The sequence below is a fragment of the Acanthaster planci genome, linkage group LG19 (genome assembly GCF_054643075.1).
Source record: "Acanthaster planci isolate LZ-2023a linkage group LG19, COTS_SCS, whole genome shotgun sequence".
Classification (NCBI taxonomy): domain Eukaryota; kingdom Metazoa; phylum Echinodermata; class Asteroidea; order Valvatida; family Acanthasteridae; genus Acanthaster; species Acanthaster planci.
In genome coordinates, this window is record NC_141795.1 from 9,996,004 (window position 1) to 10,022,670 (window position 26,667).

Sequence of the window (26,667 nt, forward strand, 5' to 3'; positions counted from 1 at the left end):
CTTAAATGAGTATGGAAATTAATTGGCATAATCTACCAAACTAACGATCTCACATGTGGACAAAATTGAGGACATCACGCATCAGCAAGATCACTTTGATTGTAGTTGATCCTCCACGCTTTGAAAAATGTTCATGAAATTAAAATCAAACATCTTTATTCAAAGAATGTTTTAAAAAATGAGCAACAGTATACCCATAATAAAAAACTAAATAATAACACATTAACAGATTCAACAATTAAAAACAAATCTATTTGAACTGACGCACTCTAGGCAGTGTTCCGAACAAATACGACATCACGGCTTCCAACCTTGTCTTTACCGAGTGAATTTGCCTCAGTCCTCAAGTGTTTGTTTCTTGGAATTCTATACATAATACATACAGATAAACAAGTAAAACAAATATATTGCCAATGAAAACTGAGGAGCATACAAACTGAATAGTGTCCAATAAAAAGATCATGCCAATAAAAACAACCTGAGTTCCGAAATTTGACTGGACTCCCGCTGTATTAAGCATAATGTTCAAAATCACTTTCGCATACATGTAGTTAGGTTGTAATCGGTATGATTTTGTTTTTAAAAAACCTGAAACTTACGACTGCAAACAAATCCAGCTGCACGGTTATCAACAGTCCGGACTAAGGGCATTTAACGGCTGTGCAATTCTAAACAATTTTCCAGCAATTTTCCCTTTTAAAAGAGAGAGAAATTGGACCAACAAATTCTTCAGCCAGACTAATTTCCCCGTGCGCAGCATACGTGTAGCGCAAGTGCCGGTCTGGTGTGACGACCACAATTAAAACTTTTAAACCGTCAGGATGCACCGTGGTAAATATGCACAAGAGCCGTCCGCTGAGCTCGTTAATGAAAGTTATATACTCTCAGGGTCCTGAGAGCCACGGAACTGGGGAATTGAAGAATTATGGCACTGAACCTCTGGGCCCGATTCGGGCTTCCAATTCTGAGGAATTTGGATGCAGTCGGGTCCAAAAGTGGCACTATTTAGCCGTTTTGCAGAGGGATGCATTTTCAAAATGGCTACTTTTCCGGGTAGTGAAATTTCCTTCCTCATAGGGGTGGCCTGCTCTGGGTGAGAATTTCTCAAAAATTCATCGGTCAACCCACTAAAAATTGAAAGGAAAATGAAAGAGGACATGTCGAACTTCGTTTTTCTTGGCAGCCTGAACACCTGTGAGAATTGTATTTTTAAAAATATTTGTGAAGTATGGGGATTTATCACTGCTGTCTATGGGAATTTATTTGCCGTGGTGCACCCATAGGTCTAGAACGGTAGCGGCCATGTTGTTTTGAACGGGATTTAAACATGTGCTCTCTGTAGCTGTCTCTGTCAACTAAGCTGAAGTGGACAAAACTGAAATAAAATAGACGTAAAACAAATTATTTGACACTCTGTACCTCCGAATTTGAGGTTTTTATTGCAAAACACGACAATGGAATAACCATGTACAGGTGGCTGTACTGTTGGAAAGTTGTAAACGCAGAGTCTTTTACCTCAGTCACTGCTTGTTCTTTTTTGTCTTCTTTGGAAGTTTTCTTTCACAAAATTGTTGACTTGTACACAGAAAAGGCATTTTTTTTCAGTTAGTGAATTTTAATTTTCTGTTCGTGGCAAATATTTTGTGGGGACTTGACTACGTTTAGACAACATGGAAAATAATAGCATGGGTGGCATGTCCAAGGTAGAAATTTTGAAAACACACTGCAAAATGGCCGAACTGGATTTATGGTGCAAACGACTGCATGACATTCAAAACATCAGTCACTTTCCATTGTCCAATACCTTACTTCTTGGGAAAACGTTTGCAGTAATTATGTTCACTTTGGATGAGGAGGCAGTCAGCCTGAGTGCTTGTGTCACATTTCAAATCATCTTTGGCTTCTTGTTGGTCACGTTTGTACAACGGATACGTGGTATAGTACAGATGGAACCTTTGTGAACGCAATTGCGCCCTGCGTGATTTGTACTGCTGACTTTTCCCACGTTTGGCATGATACATGTACTTCTGTTTCTTATCCATTTCAGTAAGGGCTTTGGCAGATGGTGAGCCACCAGTTATTGGGCAACCGGCAGCTCTACACTTTTGGACTACTGAATTGGCGTGTCCATTATTCACCAAGCGCACTGGGATGCGCTGTGATCCCGACAAGATCCATTTCTTGAGAAGGTTAGTGTTGCCTTTGGATTAGTTACTGCAAAGGCATAATTCATTGATACAGCTTTCTGAGTACTGGTACCATATTTAGTTTTGTCCAGGGTTTCTTGTCAAAGTTTCTTGCTTAGTACTCTGAGAAGAGTCTGTTCATCACAAGTTGACAATTTCAGTTTGCCACGGGCATCGACTGGCAGATATGAAAATTTACATTTACGCTTCCACCCCTACAAATTTGGTGACCACTTTTTGCAAAGGTCACGATTTCCAATGTAAGACTCAGCAACTGCACTTGCTGCATTTTCAGACATGGTTTTCATTTTGGAAGAGTTCCTGCCACTGTTTTTCAGTATGGCAGCCAGCAGCAGCCTCGGCCTGTGCCCTGTGGCTGACATCATCGGCAAATTGATCCTGCAGCTTTATCTTTTCCTTTTTATTTTGGCCTGGAAACATCTCTGGACTGAATTTTGCACGACTTAGGGCTGTAGAGAGGGATCGGTTTAAATGAGGAGGGTCTAATAAATGCTCGGTTTCCATACCTGCAGTCTTACTTTGCATATGGAACTTACACCTTCTGCCAGACAACCGTCGGCATCGGTTGTCACTCTATTTACAAAACGACGTTCTTTACAGTTTATCAGTTTTGGGTACATTGAATGCCACCTTCACGTTCATCTCCCATGTTGTAGTTCGCTGGGCGAGTGGCCGTACATTTCCGGCGTGCTTGTGATCCTCTTCTTTGGAACTGTCACATTTTTTGCATAGTTTGTTCTCGTGGTGATACATGATGACATATTTGCTGGTTGTGACATTTTCACAGACAACATCTCTTGTCTGCGTTGCTGGGATAAAGGGTGTTTTCTTGCGACAGTTTCGAAGAGGGTTGTCATATTGTCTGTCGGTCTCCACTGCAACTGGACTTTCTCGCTCGTAACCCTGAAGTTCCTGAATGTCTTTCACGATTTTTCTCATGTTACACATGTCTTTTTCGTTTTCTGCGTGATACGTGATGACATATTTGCTGGTTGCGACATTTTCGCAGACAATATCTCGTCTGCGTTACTCGGATGAAGGGTGTTTGCTTGCAACAGTTTCGAAAAGGGTTGTCATATTGTCTGTCGGTCTCCACTGCAACTGGACTTTCTCGCTCGTAACAAGCAGTTCATGAATGTCTTTCACGAATTTTCTCTTGTTACACATGTCTCTTTCGTTTTCTTCGGTGCTAATTTCACCGCATTTGTTTGATGTTTATTGCAGGGCACTCGCCGGAGGAACAGTCGTGTCCATTGCTAACAAGAGCCTCCTTGCACCAGCTGTTGAAATTCCGGTGTTGCGGGCCCACTGAGAACGCCATGTTTGGAGCGGCGCGGCGGTCCGTCGTCCCCTGGCTCCATCTGTGGAATCTCGGTGAACAGTTTTCTCTTGTCGCTGCAGACCCCACACTTCTGCCAGGATATCGTCTCGGACACGGCCAAACCTCGACGCTCCCCGGCCAGCATCTGGCGTCAGCGTGGGGCGGCCATCACAATCTGGATGTTCCCGTTGGTGATCTACGATAGCCTGCATGCCCGAGTCGACTGCAGAATTGAAGTAGACAAACTGGTATGTCGCGCAGACACCTCCTTCGGACTGATCAGCTGAACCCTGGCACTAGACTTCTGCACTTTTCTTGTGTTGGAGGTTGTCAAGAGGAGAAGTCTCTGCAGCTTTTGAACGGAGCAGCATGACATCCCTTGCCGGCACTGCATTGGGCGTGGTGCAAAAGAGCCCCCATTCATCTCTGGAAACAGCGAGTTCCATCTGCTGTTGTGTTGGCCTTATGTAGGCTTTCGGCGAGTCCAGCTTTAGTCGACTGTGTTTGGGCTAACATTTTGCAGGGGACAAATTATTGCCTATCTGGAACCAACTTGTCTTCCTTTTGTAGACTGTACGCCCCAAGCGATCCATTTTGCTGCAGAAATAGCTAACACTGCAAGTTCGTGCAACTGTTTCCTCTGTGTGACCATTTGGCACAATAAGTGACTCTTGCGGTAGAACCCCAGCATGATGGCCAAAGCACAAGGGAGTTTATTTCTTTTGTTATTTTATGGGAGGGTGGGTGTGGCATGGGGGTTAGAGAGAGAGGAACGTGGGTCTCAAGAAATCTTTGGAGACAGTAATAACCAAGCTTGGACAATGAAGACTGGGCAGTGGAGAGGGCTCGGCCAAGGAGTCATTGTACAAGTTGTCAATAAATCTTCATCTTGGAGTTGGAGGCAAATGGACAACCACATCTAAGAATTAATACATGTCATCAACGGCCCATTGTGCGCAGTTGTAGATCTTCCAAGAATGTCACTTGTTACAGTAAACTTTTAAAAATAGCCTGTAATGTAGAGAGGCAAAATTTCTCCCAATTTGATATGTGGGAAGGACAAAATAGAGTGCCCTCGTGAAGCCCACTCAAGGCATGCAAAAGTCCTGCTTTCCCATTGTTAAACACTGGGAAACACCATAGCCACATCCAACAGTTTGAGCCCTGTGGTTTCTCTCTAATTTATTTGCAGCGGTGCACCCCTCACTGAAGAAACGCGTGGGTGCACAAGATGGAGGGCGGCGTGTCCTGTCCAGTTTTTATCAATATCAAAGGTTATGGTGGAAGCAGCATAAGATTGAAGTGACCGACACCCGTGTATATACCATGCACATGTACATGTACATGTATGTATCCCAGACAGTTGTGTAATAACAAACACGCGCGCAACGTAAGCAGACAACGCGTAGAGCCGTTTTCCAATACACGACTTCGTATCCTGTACATCGTCACCAAAATCGATTTCCTACTGTAGGCCTGAAGTGCTGAAACTAAATTAAAGTACTACTATTTGTTGATCTTTTGTATCTTATTCGATGTTTCTGTGATACGCTAGCACGTACTTTTGAGCTAACAACTTCAAAGTCAGGTGTTAAAAAGCAGATAGAGCCTAGCAGGTACGATATATCGAGTATTGAAAAACGGCTTTAGCTACAGCCGGCCGGTATACGGTGTGCGGAAAGCGTGTACCCCCATCGCTTAATTACGTGGTATGATCGTGACTTCGATTGTGACAGAACTTGGTGAAAAATTTGTTAAGGGTTGTGACAGAAACTAAAGATATTTCAGCATGTCTTTTGTCACAAAAGTGATTCACAGGGGTCTCACCACATCGGCATTGAGACTGGCAGCAATAAAAAATGTTACTGTCGTCGGTGGTGGTCAAATGGGAGCAGGAATAGCACAGGTAAGCACCACCAAAATGTGGAAACTTTTTGGGGGCTTGCAATTGCCAATGCTGGCAGTGAAGCTGGGTAGTGTTGGTCTGTTCAATGGTTTTATCAATGGTTTTACTAGGCTTCATGCAGTTTTTGGCCGAATCCTAGTTAATTCGTACGTGTCAAGTCGTACGTGCCAACGCGGATTCCGACCAACTTGTACATGTACGCCAAATTGTACCATTACAATTTACATGTAGGCTTACTTTATGTTATAGTCAGCTGATAGTACGACACGTGCGAAGACATGGAAGATATGTGTCGTTGTGTTGCCCTTGCCCTGTTGGATCCCCCCCCCAGCTTGACGCCCACCTACATGACGTACATGTACTGCTACTAGTCTGGCAAAAACTAATGTCAATGTATCCTGTTGTGTCTTTAAGGGAATATACGTGTATGATGTAGGCCTAGGCCCTATGTGCTGACCAGTCTTAAACATGTACGTTTAAGACCAGTCAATTGAACGGCTAGCAGTCACTTGTTTTGTTTGTCTGCTTCGAGTCGACTCGTACCTTGGATGACTTGTACTTTAGATGACTCATAATGGGCAACCTGTACCTTGGATAACTCATACGGTAGGCCTACAGTACATGTACCTTGGACAACTCGTACGTCGAGTTAAGACCCCTCGTACCTTCATGTTTGCAATTCAGTTATAACTTTCTTGCTCTTCCTTTTCAGCATGTTTAAGATCAGATTTGACAAACATATTAAGGAAAAATCTTCATAAATCTCCCGGAGAGATCTTGAGCGCCAGCATGATTTTCTGCATAGTGCCTGCCGCGGGCCTTTGTGTCGTCGGTTTACGTGACGGATGTCGAACAACCTGACTGTTTACCAACTTGACTTCCTTATTAACTTTTGTTCTTGGGGGGGGACTTTACTGAACTCTGAATTTGTTTTTTTGGGGGAGGGGACTTCAATTTATTCTTATGGCTCTTGGAAAACGTTATTGGACTTTTTCATTTTGTGGGGAATGATGGCTTTGTTTAGTAACTTTTTGGGGGTGTTTTTTAATTTTTTGGAGGGGAGGGTGGTTGCCTTCCTTATTAAAAGTCTTTTGGGGGGATAAGTTACAACTGACTTTACTTTACAAACTTTGAAATAAGTGAAAACGTGACATCACTCCATCATCACGGTGGACTGCATGGTGAAGATTCCAAATTGCATGCAACAACGGCTAGCCACGTTGGCCAGCACCAGTTGCCTTGCACTTGCACGACGTTGATGCGTCTCACATTAATGTCACCCCACCAGCATGTAGGAAAGGCATTGTAGCGAAAATAGCAAATTAGGAAACGAACACTCAAGTTAATTACAACTATAATAAGCCCTGAGCAGGGTCTGATTTCTGTGAACATGATGAAAGTACAAGTTGTCTCGTACACAAAGGTACGAGTTGTCTTTCCTGGATGTACGAGTTGTCAAAAGTGCAACTCGGCAAAGGTACGAGTTGGTACAGTTATGTTTAGTTGATGGTCCAAGTTGTCCATGGTACAAGTTGTCCATGATTCGAGTTGTCCATGGTACAAGTTGTCCATGGTTCGAGTTGTCCATGGTACAAGTTGTCCAAGGTACATGTACTGTACATGTACATATACGAGTTTACCTGTTCCCATCGATCTGTGTTCAAAAGTTTTGCAAAAAAACCAGGAATGCTGGAAATGAATCCTGTAATCTTAGTTTATGTGTAAAAGAAATAAACAACCCTTTTTTGGCTAATTTTCCTACAGATACTAGAGTTTGTGTCATAATTCCCCCCAAAATTCAGAAGTCTTTATGTCATCTAAAAGTTTGCCCTTTATTGTTTATGTACCGGTACTTTTAACGTGTTGTGATGTCATCAATATTTTTTGACTCTGTGAAGCATTACAAGGGTGCAAATGGGGCCCCTTTCTTATCTTCAAAATTTCAAATTATTTTTTTTGTCAAGTGAGTGAATATGAATAAAAACTAGTGGTGGATCCATTCTTAATTTTGTTTCTCATATTTCTTCCCAGAAGAGAGCTAGTTTACCTGGGTTGAAACTGGGTTGCCATGTTCATGAATAAAGGTAATGGTGGGATGGGATATGCACCAACCTGATCACCATGGAAAGGGCACAGACAAGTATAAACCCAAGGGTGTTGAATGGAGAGGGTGTGGATGGGCAAAATGGGACATTCGGTGGTCCAAGGGTGTGCAAATAACAAAGAACATGGTTGCTAATGTTGGAGTTGCGTTACATGTAGGTCTGTAGACCAGCCACAGGAAGGTGATTTTGAAGGAAATTAAGATATTTGTCTTAGCTCTTAAAACTATTTGTTCATTAGTATGATTGCAGACTTATTGTGGAGGGGGATTTACTGATAAGGTGGATGTGGGTGGTTAATATGGAGTCACAGAAGAGGGGACCACTGGAAATACATGTATGGGGTGCCACATTTAGTGTTGGGCTAGTGAAGAAACAGTTTACACAAATAAGCAAAAGACAATTAAATTAAGGGACTTTCCTTGTAATTTATTATGCAAGAATAATTAATATTAGCAGAACAAGGAATCTCATGTTATGGTAAAATACCATACATGTACTTTATTAAAATTCATTTCCCTGTTACTGATTTAAGAAAGTTCTTCAAATGAACTGGAAATGACTACTGGAAGATTTGAAGTTTAAAGCTGTCAAATTGCTTTAAAAAGTAAAAAAAAAAAATTTGCACTGTTTCTATGCCAAACACCAGGACTCGGCTTTTCAATAAATTTATCTTGTGTAGCCCATCTTGGCCACCTTAGATTTCAAAGAGCGGCAGCTGCATAAATTTCAGCAGGAATTTTTACACACGTGGTCAAACCCACTAAAAGCTGCCTACTACTGGTCACATGAAGTTATGTTCATACATGTACATGTACAGAGTAATAAGGCAGTCAGCAGCCATTTGGTGGAAACATTAGAGCTACATATACAATGTACAGTTGAACAGACCCTGTTGTGTCTGCAGTTGAAGAATAGTGCCGAGTTGTATGAAAAGTGTTTCTAAGAAATACAGGTATTCCTCACCTGAACCCTCTCAACTTGCTCCTGTTGAGTATTTAAACATCTAAAATCTATGTCAAATTAATAAGTGCCCCTCCTACAGGTACATTGTTCATCGTTTTTGTTGTTTTAAGTTTATGACATAAAATTGTGATTGTGAAAGTTCCCCTTGGGAGCATGGGGTGTGTGATGAATATTTCCAGAACCATCTGAACAACACGTATTGAAAAGTAGGTCTATGAAATCATAGGTTTACTTCCATGAGTAAAAAACTTTCATATTGGAATGCAGGTTGCTGCCCAAACTGGACACCATGTTACTGTGGTTGACCAATCAGATGAAATTCTTGCACATTCCAAACTGACGATTGAGCGGAGTTTGGCTAGAGTTGCCAAAAAAAAGTTTGGAGAAGATGCCAAGGTATGTTAACGTTTTCAGTTATGTCTTTTTGCTTTACTCTTGTAGTCCTCTTTTCTATTATTTTTGTTGCAGCCAGGCTTAGCGTGCAAAGATCGGTGACATAGCCATACAGGTGCAATGACATTTCCTGTCTTGTTGCAGGCAGCTGAAAAATTCACAAAGCAAGCAATGTCATTAATTGACGTGAGCACAGATGCTTCTTCAGTTGTAACAAAGACAGATCTTGTAATTGAAGCTATAGTAGAAAACATCAGTGTAAAGCAAGAGCTCTTCAGTCGACTGGACAAAGAAGCCCCTCCGTGAGTTTGAAGCATGTTATTGTTAATAAATTTTTTGGCAAAATGTTTACAGTACATGTAGAAAAGGATGTCTATTTCAGTTCTGTGCTTTTCTGTAAAATTTTATTCTGCTAATTAGGTAGAAGTTGCATATTTTACAAATTAACTTTCAAACAAAGTTGAGATAGAAGATCAATGCCATGGACTTGTGAAAGCTGTTAATAGATCATCACAAGTGGCCTTTTTACTTTCAAAAAATGTGTAAAAAAGCTATAAGGAAGCTCTACCAAAAGTGGATAAGTAAGGCTTAAGAAGTGACTCTTGTGGACTTTTCATTTTGCAAACTTTGTTGTGTTGGAAAGTTTAATTAGTCTTAAGTTCCCATTTTACATTGCAGGGAGACCATCTTTGCTAGTAACACCTCCTCACTTCCCATCTCAGATATTGCCAGTGTAACGGAGAGAAGAGACCGTTTTGGAGGCATTCACTTCTTCAATCCAGTGCCTGTTATGAAGCTTGTAGAGGTAACCAGAGGGCGAACTATTAAGTTCAGTTAGCAGAAATCTAAACATTGTTTACTATCAAATTGGATCAAATTTGATTTAAAGGTACATGTAGGTGACACCATTGGTAAAATCCCCCAAATGAAACTACCGTATAATCCAGGAATATCTTATGCGAAAAATAGTACAAAACAGCCTCAGTCTGTAAAATATTTCTGCCCAGAATGCTGTAGTTTTCGAGAAAAACTAAACTCTGTTCTTTTTTTTTAACGATGGTCAGCCAACCATCGTTTAACAGTTCGTTTTATTATACACACCACATCCATCAACAGGTGTTGCAGTAATTGCAGATAATATGGGAATCTAAATAATGAATGAACGGGTAATATTAAAAGCAGCTAAAAACATACCGGCAGAAATTTAGCAAATTCCTTTTAAACTGAAGTTAGAGGAATCTGAGCATAAGGTATAAAGTAGAAAATAAAAAGGATGAGCTTAAAGTTAACATTTATTTTAGGAAAGGATTTTCTTTTTGCAAAAATGTTTTAAATCTCATATGACCCCCAATGCATAATGGTATGGGCAAACATGGTGGCCATTTCCAAGCTCCATAGCGAGAAAATTTTCATCAACAGAAAGTATGATTTCCTCACGTTAAACCTCCCATGTTTCAAAAGATAGTCCCACTTTGCCCATGATTTTTAGTTAGTCAACTAAGAATGGAGATTTTAGACTTTCATTAATGTGTATACTGACGTGAAAGAGTGGTCATTTAGCATGATCGTGCACACATGTGCATGATACATTTTCAAGATGTATTTTTTTTTTTTTTTTCAAGATGTATTTTTGCGTTGGGAGATGTTAATTTTATATAACAGGTTTTGCCCTTACCCAACGTATATTAATAAGCACTGTATGGTCAGTGCTTGCGAAAAAAACCTCACAAGCTTACTCGCGTGGGACTCGAACCCACGACCTCCTGCTTACTTACCCCGGCAAGCTCGGTGGTCGAGTGGTTAAGACATCTGCACTAGTAAGCAGGAGGTCGTGGGTTCGAGTCCCACGCGAGTAAGCTTGTGAGGTTTTTTTCGCAAGCTCTTGGACAAGCACTGAGCATACAGTGCTTATTAATATACGTTGGGTACGGGCAAAACCTGCATGATACATGTTATTCTCTTTGCATCAGTGTCATGGATATGAGTGGACTGCATGATTCATTCCAGGATGAAGTTTTTTCCATGAGTCGGCAATAATGCTATGTATACATACATACCGGTATAATCAAGGAGGTGCATTACCCCTTGGTAAATTCACTGACTACTGGCCTTTGAAAACTGCCCTTTCTTAAGAGGGAAAGAGAACCTGTCATGCCTGTTCTCTACCCTGATCCTGCGGGTGTTATTTGCTTACTATGATTTGCAAACACCCTGTAGTTCATGGATTTTTATTACAGTTGATTGTTCAGTTCCACAATTTAGCCAACTCCGCAGTTAAAAAACGGGCTTCATTTTCAGAAAAGGAAAATTGCTGGGGGCTTGATTCATATTTCTCTGAAATAGTTTACTTGAAAATCTTGCAGAAAATATGAGTTCTATACTTTTTCAAATGTATATGTTTTAGATACAAAAGTAACTGCAAGATTTTTTGCCAGCTCCACAAACAAGTTTTAGATAATGTTACAGTGCCCACTCAGTGTGTGTGTAGTGCATGTCCTGTGTCAGAAAAACAAGACCTTCCGTACAGATGGCATTGTTTGTAGAACTGGCAAATGTTTGTGGAACCGGGCAAATAACAGTCCACCAAAAAAGCTCGCTAGCATTCGTCTTTCAAGTGGCCGCCCCAAATGGTAGAGTATCATGTGTAGCTGGATAATTTCTGGATATTTCTGGAGGAAAACCTTTCCATGAAAGTAATTTTTCAAGGTGCCAGGGACCTTGGACTGTTTCTGTTTACAGAACCGGTCAATCAACCGTAGAAGATCTTCAATTTCACCATAGAAAAATGCCATTGTTTTTCTTGATTTTTCACAAAGCAGTTGACTCAAACAAGAAGTAAGTCAGTGGAATCTTAAAACCAGTAATCAGCCAATCTGTCTTGAAATTACGGCAAAAAACCAAAAGTGTCCCCTTCCTTTAACCGTAATCATTGTACTTGGCAAATTGTCAGTCTGTTTGGCAAATTTGTTGTTGCTGTGCTGTGTCTGTTCTCTCAACTGAAGTGACCTTTGACACTTGGTCAGTCTGATATTGTATGCACACAGGGAAGCCATAAGGAGAGACTAGATATGGATCTTGTGTGTTGAGTAGTATCCTTACTTTAGTGTACTCTCCTTGAACTTAACATATACGAAGTAGAACCAGTCCATACATGTACTTGATACTGGGTGGGATTATTTGTGTTGCAGCATAATGTTTTTTGTAAACTTGCAGTGTTGGTCCTTTTTACTTCTGGTCCCAAAGTGGCAGTCACAGGGTGGTGGACCCCTAGTTGTAATGAGTTTGAGAGAGCTAGAAATGCTCAAGGTGTCATTGATTAATCTGGTGGGGATCAAAGGGAGGGGAGGTCAATCCCTCCTCTAACATAAAAAATTGAAGAAATAATTAATCAAAATAAAGTAATACATGTAGAGGTGCATCAGTAACAATTTAAAGCATTACATATATGTATCCCCATGTTTTCAACAATCAGACATGGAAAAAAATCTGTGATCCTGACCGTCCCCTTGGACCCTACATTATACTTATCACAATTGTTAGTCTTAAAGTCAGTGTGACAGTTTTGAATCATCAACATTCCCTGATCACTTGATTAAAGATACAAATTACGGTGCTGCCGTAGATCTCAACCTTACTACATGTACATGTACCATACTTACCAAATCAGATCCATAACCTTCAGGCTTCCTAGCTTGTGCACTTACAATTTCAGATTGACCTGGTGTCAAAGTTCACTTAAGTTGAAAGAACAGATGCAGCATAGAATGATTACTTCACCAAACAGAATGTTGATTTACAGAAAGAAATGAAGTTTGCCGAGTACAGTGATTATACTTACAGGTAATCAAACAGCTGTGCTAGATCTATAGGAATCCATTTTTCCAAATGTGGGAAAATCATCAGGGTTTTCTGAAAAAAGCAATGTTTTCATGAAATACTTTGATAAATATAAATTAGGCAGATGAAATAAGGTTTTAAACAGCAGCAGATATTTAGTCAAATGTGGGGGTAAACTGGGACAAATACTAAGAATCAGACAGATGCCTTGACTGGCTGCCCCACCTCCTCAACAAGGACATTACCGGTCTATGACGATTTGGACTGGCACTTTGACGTAAAGACCAACTCCATCGATGTTGATTTTTCTCATATTGAATCCTATTCAAAAGAACCAAGTCTAAGAAAACTGGCACATATCAACATCTCCTTTTCAACACACGTTTTTGTGTTAATAAAACACACTTTTTGTTCCTATTTTTCCTGGGAGTCCAGTCTGCAGTTTTAAAAATGGACATGTCGCCACAACTTATTAGCATCTAATGAATATTGATGTATTACATGGAGAGGAAATACCACAGTGCACGCGCTATATGCATCCATAGCACACATAGCTGGGGGCGCGCTATATGCATCCATAGCACGCATAGCTGGGGGCGCGCTATGTGCATCCATAGCACACATAGCTGGGGGCGCGCTATGTGCATCCATAGCACGCATAGCTGGGGGCGCGCTATATGCATCCATAGCACACATAGCTGGGGGCGCGCTATATGCATCCATAGCACACATAGCTGGGGGCGCGCTATATGCATCCATAGCACGCATAGCTGGGGGCGCGCTATATGCATCCATAGCACGCATAGCTGGGGGCGCGCTATATGCATCCATAGCACGCATAGCTGGGGGCGCGCTATATGCATCCATAGCACGCATAGCTGGGGGCGCGCTATATGCATCCATAGCACGCATAGCTGGGGGCGCGCTATATGCATCCATAGCACGCATAGCTGGGGGCGCGCTATATGCATCCATAGCACGCATAGCTGGGGGCGCGCTATATGCATCCATAGCACGCATAGCTGGGGGCGCGCTATATGCATCCATAGCACGCATAGCTGGGGGCGCGCTATATGCATCCATAGCACGCATAGCTGGGGGCGCGCTATATGCATCCATAGCACGCATAGCTGGGGGCGCGCTATATGCATCCATAGCACACATAGCTGGGGGCGCACTATATGCATCCATAGCACGCATAGCTGGGGGCGCGCTATGTGCATCCATAGCACACATAGCTGGGGGCGCGCTATGTGCATCCATAGCACGCATAGCTGGGGGCGCGCTATATGCATCCATAGCACACATAGCTGGGGGCGCGCTATATGCATCCATAGCACACATAGCTGGGGGCGCGCTATATGCATCCATAGCACGCATAGCTGGGGGCGCGCTATATGCATCCATAGCACGCATAGCTGGGGGCGCGCTATATGCATCCATAGCACGCATAGCTGGGGGCGCGCTATATGCATCCATAGCACACATAGCTGGGGGCGCGCTATATGCATCCATAGCACGCATAGCTGGGGGCGCGCTATATGCATCCATAGCACACATAGCTGGGGGCGCGCTATATGCATCCATAGCACGCATAGCTGGGGGCGCGCTATATGCATCCATAGCACGCATAGCTGGGGGCGCGCTATATGCATCCATAGCACACATAGCTGGGGGCGCGCTATATGCATCCATAGCACGCATAGCTGGGGGCGCGCTATATGCATCCATAGCACGCATAGCTGGGGGCGCGCTATATGCATCCATAGCACGCATAGCTGCGGACGACAGCACAAACTTGAAGAATGCTCTCATTCTTCAAAAACTCAATTTCAATCCTGGTTCTTTGGCAGAATTTCTAGTACGTCCACCAAGATGCACAATTTGGGCATTCTTGTAAGTCATGAAGAAAGGAGAACAAACTCTTGACGGAAAAGAGATAATGCGGCACAGTAGAACCTGCACACAGGGGTCGCCCTGACATGCACATGAAGCTCCATTTACATGTACAGTATATGTACGTTCATAGCGGAACCAGTCATGCCACGGATACCAGTGTCAGTGTTTTCTCTGGTATTACATCACACAGATTTAGTTTCTCAACAGCACCACCAGCGGTCAGATTGTGGAAATTTTTCATAAAACTCAAAGACAAGGTTCAAAAGTTTCGGCAAAATTACAAGAAATACAGACGCAATGCAGACATGATTTGGTAATGAATATATGATTTATTAAACACTAAATGCAATACAGAGTTTCTTTTCAAAACTTTTAAACAGTTGGAGTTGGTCTTTAAATATGTATGACCATTTTGCTTGAACCCTGGCTTGATGAAAATCCAGCATGCGATTTTGATTCATTGCCTTCACCAACTTGGTTTTCAGGGTGTATGCTTTCTTTAGTTTTTCTACTGATTTGGGTAGAGCTATTAATATTCATGACCGAAAATGCTATTTAAGTGGTGGAGATACAGGTGACAGTAGGGGCAGTCTTGACCTGTTGATATTTACATATGATCAGCATTCGTGGGAATGGTCTCTTAATGTGCACATGTGATTTTCTTTTATTACTGAGTTGTTCAGCATTAAGCCAAGAGAAATAAATGAGCCAGCTGTCATTTGCACCTGCAGGTCTTTTGTTGAAGGTGAGCTTTCGCCATGGGTGTAGTGGGGGGGACTACCCCCCAGAATGAAACAGTAAAGGCAAAACAGAAGGAAAAAAGCAACATGAAACATGTAAAAAGAGATAAGGGGATGAAAATCAACACCAATAAGCTCCCCCAAATTGGCCCCTTTCCACTATTAATTATTTAACCCCTAACCCCCACTCCCTGCTGCAAATTTGTCCTGGGGAAATCCTCGCAATGCCCATGGTGTTGAAACTAAAATTATCACATACCGTACACGTACTGGACAGCAATTACTGGTATATGCTTTTGCTGCTTGAATGTACGTGTATGACTTTTGGCCAGTGAAAGACTCGCATACATGTACATTGTACCAGTACGTGCAGTGGTTTCATGCGTGGGTGATGAGGGGGAACACAACTTGTCTTCATGGTCTTCCAGTGAATATGTACAAATTAGAGGCATCTTGCCATCTCTGTAAAAGAGGACCACATGTACATGTATATTTAAGTGTTGGAGATACATGTAACAAATGCTACTGCCATGCAGGGTTTATAGCCAGCATTTGAAAAATGGGTGTGTACGCTTTACATAAAAAAGAGTACGTCCAAGTTACAAAACAAGGTGTCCAAAATGGCCTCTAGGGAGTGCAAAACGTGACCAGACAGATGTCCTTTGGTTAAAACATTACTGCAGCATACGTGAGTTACCTTGAGTAGCCATCATGAAATCTTCCTTACTGCCCTGCCACCAGTGTCCTAGCTTGTGTGCTTATTTGACATTTTCAAAAAAATAACATTCATGAACTGTAAATGGTTATGAGCAGGCACAAAAATTGAGAGTACTTCAGTATTTGAGCGGACACACTTTGTTCCTTTATGAGTGTAAACCCTGTAGATATGGATGGAAATCCAAAGAGCCAGTTTTGTCGCATTGTTTCTGTAGACACACAAATACTTGCAGCAGAAGGCACACTTACAGGTGTGACTGAGTTTGTACCAGATTCTGCATATGGAAGCAAATATACATGTACTGGTATTGCCTTTCTTTTGCAGGTTGTTAGCACGCCAGAGCAGAGTGAAGCTACAATCAAGACACTCACAGAGTTTGTTGTAAAATTAGGCAAAGTACCAGTCGCATGCAAGGTGAGTACAGGACTGGAATAGGCTGGTTTGACTGATCAATAGGTAGATTCAGAAAATTTGACAGAAGGTTTTTCTGATGTTTAAACACCAGGTCAATCCAGTTAATAACGTTTGACATGTGATAATGAGACAGAAACTGCTGGGGCCGCTTTAGAGTTAATGGCTAGTACATCATAGTACCCACCCATGTACAGTGCAGTGTCCACTTTCATCAAACAAAAACTTGAAATGTGGCTATTGCAATTCCAGACTCATTTTAACAGAGACTTGCATTTACCTTTGTGTTACAAGAGGGCCTTTTCCATTCATTGAGGTGGTCTGCGTAAGGGTTTAACGTACATATATTCCTTTGCCCATGTAAATGTAGATGAGCTACTACAATTATGGTCTTCATTTTGTGTATCTTCATTAATGAATGGTCCAAGTGTGCATCATTGCTTTCAATTGACAAAGCTTTTATGTTATGTTTGCCTTCAGGACACTCCAGGCTTCATTGTCAATAGACTCCTTGTTCCTTACATGATGGAATCCATTAGACTTCTTGAAAGAGGTACTGAAATTTGACCATCCTCGGAAGATTGCTCAATACCAAAAAAAGTACAGTTGACTCTTTTAGTAATACAAGCTCCGATGGAACAAGATTCTGGTTTAGATGAGCATATTTGGCCAGTCCCGACAGAAGCATGTACATGTACATTCCTGTGAGGAAAAAAATCTTGGGTGAAATCAGATTTTGGTTAAGACAAGTGCCTTTACCGGTCGGTTGAGTGCAAAAGTATTGTTATCTATCTATTTAGCACAAGCATTTTCTAAACAGCTCGTCTGTCAACAAGCCCATTCAATAAAAGTGCTGTTGTACTAGGCTCACTGATAATGCTTGCTAATCGAGGACCACGGCTTTTAAATTCCCAAGTGATCAAATGGTGTTCTTTATGGGGGGTTTTCATGCTGCCCTATCCAATTGAAAAAGACAGACGGTGGGCGTTTGTGATTCTCGGGCTATCTGAGGGCCTACATTGTATATAAACAAAGACTCGTTCCAAACACCCCACCAAAGCATGGAAAAGAGAAGAGAAATATATCCCTACCCAAGTTAAAAACTAATGTTAAATGCATGTGTCATTAAAATCCGTTGTTCTGCTATGAAATACTACCCAGTCCCTGACCAACATGTACACCCTCTTATGTCCACACACAAAAATTCACTGGTTTCTTTCACTTTGTACATGTGTACATGTGTACATGTAAATTGTAACTCTGTAGTCAGTCACCAACTAAAATGTTAACATGCATGTATGGTACGTGCACATTCCCCGCAACATCAAGGACAGTGCAGGCCACATCGCTTTGACATTGATTGTGATGAGTTCGCGTGCCTTGTCATTGCATTTGATTAATTTTCTTTATTAATTTTTCATTATACAGGTACAGTACATGCGCATTCCACTTACATAAAGAACATGTTTAAATTGTTTGAAAGCAAATTCATTACCTATCAAGAATACATGCGTATGAATCGGCCACATGCACATGATGAGGGTGATCGACAAACAACACATACAAGTGGGATAATCTGCCCCCTTTCAACATTGTTTCCAATATTTTCTAAGGGAATTTCTGTCAGGAGCTGAACTTTTAGGAGTTTGAAGAAGTCCCTTTCCTTTCGTGACACAAATTTTGTGAAAATGCCCACTATTACACAGCGCACATTTTTCTGAGACAAGTCAGCCAAAATTGTATGCTTTTCCACTGCCCTGCTTAGTGCACACAGGCTGGTATATGTGTAGCCTTGAACTTCAGTGACTGTAACCAAAAAAACCCATGTCTGATTGAGATCAAATTTATGATGAGGATTGTCCTTGCATGCATACCAGGTTTCAAAATAATCAACTGTGGCACAGCGGAGTTCTTGCTGCCGCCATCACCCTCACTCCCAGTTGTGAGATGCCCTGAACTAACCTGGTTGTCTGAGGGCCAAGTACCTTTCCAGTAGTTTTGTATTCATATGGACAGTAGTTCAGATCTGAGACAGCAGGACTGTAAATTTCTTAAGAGTACATGTATTCTGAGCTTTAGTCGTAATTATGGCACTCAAAACTGAGCTTTTATCTTAAAATTTTAGGTGATGCTTCAGCAAGAGATATAGACACCGCAATGAAGCTTGGTGCTGGCTACCCAATGGGTCCATTTGAGTTAGTGGACTATGTAGGCCTTGATGTCACAAAATTCATCGTAGATGGTGAGCTTATGAGTCATTGGTGTGTTTGAAATCAACTGAATCATTGAATGCACTTCTTATTCACATTACTGCTGTCTTATCAACAGCTTGATTCATTATCTTAATCATTTTCTGGATCACAAGAAGATACTGCTTGTATCATGAACTAATTTTACAAAAAGATAATTTTATTGTTGGTACTGTATTAGGGATAGAGAACTTGTTATTCATGAAAATTTGTTGCAATCTGTAGAATTATTTACAGTGTTTTTCCTTTCTAGACATCCCAAAAGCCCTATGATAACAGAACATGTACATTGTGATTGAAAGTCAACCTGTGAATGGTAAAATCTGTTCACACTTTCTCTTTTCCGAAGGCATTTATTTTTAGTTCACAAACTGTAAAAATGTTTCTCAAAGTGGGAAAAGATTTCCACAGATTTTCTCACAAGTGGAAAGGCATGTTCACAGTGTTTCCACAAGTGGGAAAAAGATTTTCCCATCAGTGGAAACAGGTGGATAAAGCAGCTCAGATTTTTACGCGAGTCTAAAAAGATTTCCGCATATTTTCACACTTAGTTTTTCAATACACATATTTGTTGATATTGAACTTAAATATGTGTTCTTTGAGCTTGAAGTTATATGATTTCTTTGCTTTCACAAGTCTTTAAAAATGTGCATCTCCCAATATGGAAAGCAGAGGATCATCAAAGACAGAGGTACAATCTTTCATTTACTGGAATAAGAAGGCAATTGCTACAGGAAGACAGCGTTACAATTATAAGGCATTGTACTTCTCGGTTTGTCAAGATACAAGGCAAATGGCCATTTGTTTTCAATATTTGCTGGGTTAGCCGGTTACATTGGTAATTACATGTGTTTTCCTACAACCCCCCCTCCCAAATAATTTCCAAGCCAGCGTGCAGCCATTTTTCAAACGACATTCCTCTCCTTTTGAGGCATGTGGGACAATTTTTCAGCCAAAATTTAATCAACTCTCCCCTCGGACATAGCTCCTGTGGCCAATTCATGGAGCTTCTTAAGCACAAAATTTGCTTTAGCATGAAAAAAACGTGCTTGACAAATCAGGTTGCCATCCAAAAGTCTGTGTGATGTATATTGTTTTAGAATGGTATTCACCTGTGTTTTGGTGAGCATGACAATCACATAGATTTTGAGCTGGTAACCTTTTTTTTTGAGCAAGGTTTGTTGCACGTAAGCAGCTCTATGAGATTGACCCCTGAAATTAAGGAGTTGATTCAGGCATACAGTTATATTTACACAATCCCTCCATTTGTTGCAGCCTAACAATCTACTTTTTTCAACAGAAACTTGGGCACTTTTCATGCTAATGTTGCAGCTGAAATTATCCCTTGAATAAGGGTACTGTACATTATGTACCTTCAGACATACCTGAATATTCATTGAGTGTCCTTAGTGTATTATCCTGGAGCTAGACCAAAAGAGGTTGCAATTTTCTAGCAAGGGAGGCACCTTTGGACTGCATTTTGCTGATTGATGAACGACAATGAAATCCCGCATTACAGTCGCATTGCTACAATTGACATGAACACTCATGACCAATATGGCTCTTTTCAACTGATTAAGAGGTGCTTCTGCTTGAGGTGGATAACAAATTTTCATATTGGCAAAATGTCACACATATTGCTTTTAAGGAATTTCCTATTGGCTCATGAAGGTCCATCTCTTATAGCATGTATAGATGAATATAGCTATGCATAGATTCATGTGCTGCTCAGTTCAGAATGCATCCATGTTTTGTTATTTGATTAATATTCTGAGTGTGGAATTCAAAATAATTTATCCTTCTCAAATTTCTTTCAATTTTCCATTACTCTTATCATTATTACAAGTTTCCATGACTTTGGGGCCTGGAAATGGAAAATCTGATTCAAAGACTGTCAATGACGGATGGAACCTTGCATCATAGGTGTGGAACACAAAAGCAGAATTTGTTCTAATTTGCATCTTTTGCAATAAGGTTGCATCAGTTCTGCTACAGATTTCGCATCAATTTGCACCTTTTCTCATGTTCCCACAAAAGTTTGCAATTTTTGCAGTCCGATTTTTCTCACTGTTTTGACTAGTGTTCCATGTCACATTTGCAAACATTTTCCACCATTATTACATCATTGTCACACTGCTTCTGCACTTGTCGTATCCAATAGCCTGCATATATGCTGGGTCAGGCGGGGGAAAGTTGTATGCAAATGCGATTGTGAATTCCTTTCACAGTTTTTCTCATTCCTAGTGCTAACTTTCAGTTACAGTGTACTTAACCTTCATGGATGTGAAAATTTCAATTTACTGACAGGGTAGGGTTCCATAACCGTTTCTTTTGTTTTAGGATGGCATGAAAAGTATCCGGATAATCCACTGTTCAAGCCCAGTCCTCTTCTAGAAAGGAAGGTGGCCGAAGGTAAGCTTGGTACAAAAACGGGAGAAGGATTCTACACGTATGGAAAGAAGTAAATTTACAACACCGAGGAAAATGGTCTCTTTCGATCAGGTTCAGCAGGGTTAACGATCATCTCACTCATAATGGACATGATCTCAGCCGAAACTGGAAAATTGAAATTATTATTCAGCGAGGGTTTGGGCCTGGGCAGCAGTTAAGACTGGTTTATGAAAGACATGTACATTTGATTTACATATTTTTCAAAGAGATGCAATTAGGTATTAAAATTATATTTGTTTTGTGATTTTCCGTTGAACGACAACGAAGTTGGTAAACTCTTGAAAAGCATCCGAATGAATAAAATCGCTATTAAAAGATAGTGAGATACATGTATCTGAAAATTCTGTGAAATATAGCAATATCAAACTGGGAACCAAGGAATGATATTCAAAAAAGAGTGTCGAACCCCCCTCCCATTTTCAGTTGCAGACAATAATACAATTTGGCAACATGCAAGTAACTACATGCATGATGTTCATAGAAAAATTGGAAGCTAACCCCGTGGATCACTTTAAAACTGCTTTTGAGAAGGAAGGCAAAATGCTTGATATAGGTGTATTTTTTAATTTGGCCTCATGTTTGGATAAAAAAGGTAGGGGAAAAACTGATTGTTAAACTAGTTGACTATAAGTTTATACCTTCACTGATAACCTTTCTTCCATAATGATTGGACAGTTAAGTAAAACCCATACCAGCACAACGTACGAGCTGTTAAAATTGACACACCAATTTGTTTTTTGATGTTTTAAACTTCCAAGCCTTGGAAAGGCAGCTTCATAGTTCAGGCGAAAGCAAATAAATGAACCTGGGCTGCATTTTGCCTTGAGAAACATTATCCTAGCTAAGGATAGAAACGGCATGCAGTAACTTTGGATTTAAGTTTGTATATTTCTGGTTTCCGTTGCCAGGAAGCAGTTTGCAGCAATGTTTGTGTTTCACAATTCAGAAATCTACTTCAGGTCACTCAAAATATTGAGCGTCATTGGTTACATTCTGCAACTATCCTCAGGATAGAAATTGTGTTCCAGATATCCCAAAGATAGGTCAAACATCGACTTTCCATCGTTGATGAATTTAATTGAATTACATGAACATGAATTTGATTGTTACTGTTTCAAGGTGACAACATGAATAAAATAAATCGGGATTTGAATGGAATTTCTGTTCTCTGTTCATTTGACAAGGGTATTGCGTGAAATTCTAGTAGTAGGTAACGGGTGATACCAGAGCAGACCCTCCTCCCCATTTCCCAGATCAGAATGGACTTTCCAGATCAGAAGGGACTTTCCCCAACCTCAGGGAATTCTCCAACTGCTCGCGGCCTTGCACAAAATTTGGGCTCAACTTACGGGCCAAAAAGCGAGTGACAAAACTCGTGACTTCTTGTCTACAATACCCCGTGACCTTTTGACCCCAAAAGGGACTTGTCCAAAACCGCGTGACCCTTGACCCCAACCAAAAAAGGGACCTTCCCAAAACCGGGTCGAAAATAAAAAACCTCATTCTCCCAAAGAATAATGAGGCTTAATAAAAATTGAGATAATTTACCTATATATAAATAGAGACATGAATAGAAAAACCAAATCACAACGTAGTCCTGTCTTGGCAGATTTTAGGCGATTGAAAAAATCGTTTCTAGCCGACTTTGTCACACAATACAACATTCCATTACCATTCCATGCCAAGCCCGAGCTCGTAAAAGCAATTCAAGCGAGTCAACGGCAATTTAGAAATCTCACCCGACAATCATATCACCAGCTTTTAAAGATAGCACAAGATAATAACTTTGAATTTACGGCCACGGGGGCCAAAGGAAAAGTATTGCGAACAGATTCGATCGTTTGGGTGCAGCCGATGCTAATGCCTCTTTTAACGGAACACGGCCCTTTCTATCCCTTGGGTTTTAAAGAGCCTTTGATGTATCAACTGACTTTTAATTCACACGGCAAAGTGGTCAAAAGCACAGACACGTCAGCCGAGTACAGCATTTCAGATTTGACTTTGGAATATGAAGTTGTCACTAATTGCGACTTGGCTAAAAGTTTGCGGCAAAAACATAAGGGACTAATGTACTACTTATTTGACAGGATTCATTCGTGGAAGAAGCAGACGGTAAACAAGTCGCATACGTTTTGGAATATCAACATTGACCAAAAAAGTAAAAGATTGAAAGGCGTTTTGGTACTTTTCAAAGATCCCACGCTGCCAAACCCGCAAAAATTTTATAACCTACACATCACTGAAACGAGCGTAACGGTCAAAGGCAAGCCAAATCAATTATATTCGCAAGGACTGTTCGAATACCAGCACTTTGCAGAAATTTGCAAATAGTTTGGAGATTCAGACACAGAAGCGGGACGAGCGGTTGTAAAAGACTTAATTTAACCGGCGTCGACATGGCCAGTTGTTTAAAAGACAAATATGGCTTGTGGCTCGATTTCAGGAGTTCCGACGACAATTTGGCTCACGGATCAGGTAGGCCGCTTGGAGGGGGTGGTGATATTTCGATTCAAATGGAAAGAGCTGTAGAAACTGCGGGACCCTTAATTAATGATGTACGTATTTTTAATAATGGATGCACAATTGACGGTTGAGGACGGTAATTTTAAGAGTCTAGTGTTTTAAGTATTAAAAGCCGATTTAAGTAAAAAGTATGAGTCAGAGTGGCAACATGTATAAAAATCCACATTGTGCCTTAATTGTGGGCGATACTGGAAGTGGCAAAACATAATGGGTGCTCGATTTATAAAGTATATATTTACGTATGAAGTTGTAGTAATAATTTGCCCAACCCTTTTAACAACCAAATGTATTAGGAGCGGCTATGGATATATGCCAAAAACAATGTTTATTTATGCGACTTGGAAAAAGAGAAATTAGAATTAAACGAGGTAATTGACTTGTATCAAAAAGTTTTTGAAGGAGTAATTACGCTGTTTATCATTGATGGTTGTGCCGCTAATCAATTTATCAAGTATAAAAAGAAATCTGTGCCATGAGTCAATTGGCTTTCAATGGCAGACATTATTTGCATTCCTGTTGGTTGTTGACGCAGAAATATAATGCCGTTTTGAAAGACTACAGGAGTAACATGGATGGGTGGCCTTTTTCTATTGTAAAGATAAATCGTCCTATGATAAAAATGCTGGACGAAACCGGGCGTGGTACCATACGAAGAGTGTGATCAACTGAAGCAGCATTTAAGAAATTTTAAATTTAGTAAATTAGTTGTCAATACCAGGCCGCCTGTGTCATATTTGCTTGAATAAAAATGAGAACATGTATTTATGTAATGTTAAAATTAAGATGGAAAAAAAGTCTGCAATCGCTGCCATAAATTAAAAGATTTGAATTCTTTTAAAGTTAAAGACGATTGTAAAATATGCGTTGGTTGTATCAGCTGTAACGAATCCGCAAAAATTTCCAGTGACCAGCACAAATGCACTCGCGGAAAATAAAAACGTCAATGTATCGAATGCGGTGGATCTTCAATTTGTGAACATGGCAAGAAAAAAAAAATGACTGCAAATTGTGCAACGACCCAATTAAAGTTACAATTAACAAACGGATTTATCATTGCTGCTATGAAGACAAAAACACAACCGATTTGACCCTAGCCATTTCATAGACACTGACTTCTGCTGTGGTTTAATTAGAAGGTTATATGTATTGCTTTTATCCAGATTGTAAAGTGAAAATGAAGCTTTTAGAGAAGAAACCTAACTTGTGTACCATTAAACGGTTAGACAACTCTATATGCCATATTAAAAACAACTGCGTCTTATCTTGCTGGAGTTGCAACTTAAAGAAAAAATCTAACAAACTCAAATTAACTGACGAGCTAGAATAAATTACTTATTATTTATTTAAAATTTGTTGTTAATTGCTTGAACTAAGATAATGCAGCTTAGTTCAAGCTTTTTTAAATTTTGTTTAAACTAAATAATAACTATGCTGGAGTATATTCAATTTGTTATTGAATTAGTTGTAGCAGTTAACTTTACCTATTACACTTTGGAACACCTACGTGTAAAACACGCGTTAAACAAATTTAAAATCCATATAATAAAATGGACAACATTAAATCAATCCTCAGCAAGTCAAACGTCGACACACAAAGCTCCGAATTTAAACCCAATGTAAAAGATAGACTCCGTTCAGGAGTAGCCTCTGGCGAATCAAAAAAATATTTAGGCAAAGAATACACCGTGAAGGACATTGAAACTCTAACTCCGGCAGGCCAAGAAAAGCTTTTTAATTTATACTAGGTCCGTTTTGGACGAGAAATTGTCAGTACACTTGGCAATGCGATTCTAAGTTTATACGCGCGTCTATTAGGCATTGCTACACCCATAAAATTCCTAGGTTTTAACGTCGACCTGAAGTCGGAAGAAGACCCAACAAAAGATTTAAACAACGACCCAATCATTAGCCAAACAATGAGTCACGGCGTATATCCATCACCCCTGGTAGCAACCTTAATTGTGACAAAACATTTAGCTGTGAATAAAAGTTCATATATTTTAAAAGAACATGTCAACAGAACAACAGCCCACGACAGCACCGGAGGCAGCACCAAACCCAGCCCCGAGCCAGGCCAAAACACAGTTGCAGACGGTGACAAAAGTTAAATCAGAAATAAAATGTATAGAACAGTCGCAGCCAACAGAAATGTGATATTAGGCGGTTTAGGTGGCATCGCATTAATTTTAATTTTGAAAAACAAGTCAACGCCCCCAAAAGTTCAAACTTTTCAAGCACCGCCAAAAGTTCAGGTGACCGTACCCATCCCGGAATTTTAGACATGGAATAGTTTTTAAAGCGGGTAAATTTAAAAACTGAATACAAGTAATAAGATGAGTAATGCTAAAGCTGTAGACATAAATGGCATTGCCAATACCTTGTATTACGAACCCGTGGTTAGCCTTATTTCCATGGGATATGCCATGTTGAGTAACAAAATATTTAAAATTAAACCGCCCGATTTAAATAAATTGCCGGTAGAAGACGCGATAAAATTGACCGCAGTGTCGAGCGGTACATTGGCCACACAAGGCTGGCTCGTGTCACAGGGAATTTTACCTGCAAGTTTGCCAATGGGTTAAACAGCAAGTTTTTAATAAAGTAAAGTCAAAATAAGAACCAGTTAATTACAAAGTGCCTTGGCAAAAGGCGGATTTTACCCGGAAGAAATACCCCTATTGGACAGAGGGGAAGCAAATACAATTTATGACGACGATCAAAATTTTGAAGACTCTTTAGACACCATTGACATTGACGGTAAACTCGATACAACTTTTTTTACTTATGGCTCAGTCAGACCAAAATTAGCAGTTGATCCGAGGCCAGATACATTAGAGTTGGATACGAGGCAATTTCAAACAAATCCCACGGTGAACCAATTTACGCCCATTATAGATAGCGACCGGACGTGCCAAATTCGCCCCAGTGCGAAATTTTTGAATAT

At 40.5% G+C, this 26,667-nt stretch overlaps 1 protein-coding gene across 1 annotated transcript; it reads left to right on the forward strand.

The window, feature by feature from the left end:
* The first annotated feature begins 5,186 nt into the window (after positions 1–5,186).
* Positions 5,187–22,353, forward strand: hadh (hydroxyacyl-CoA dehydrogenase). Its single transcript, XM_022249088.2, has 8 exons — positions 5,187–5,434; positions 8,770–8,898; positions 9,040–9,197; positions 9,574–9,700; positions 16,414–16,503; positions 16,981–17,053; positions 18,626–18,742; positions 21,090–22,353. Exons 1-8 carry the CDS (start codon positions 5,318–5,320, stop codon positions 21,212–21,214), a joined length of 936 nt encoding a protein of 311 aa, XP_022104780.1. The 5' UTR covers positions 5,187–5,317; the 3' UTR covers positions 21,215–22,353.
* The last annotated feature ends 4,314 nt before the right edge of the window (positions 22,354–26,667 follow it).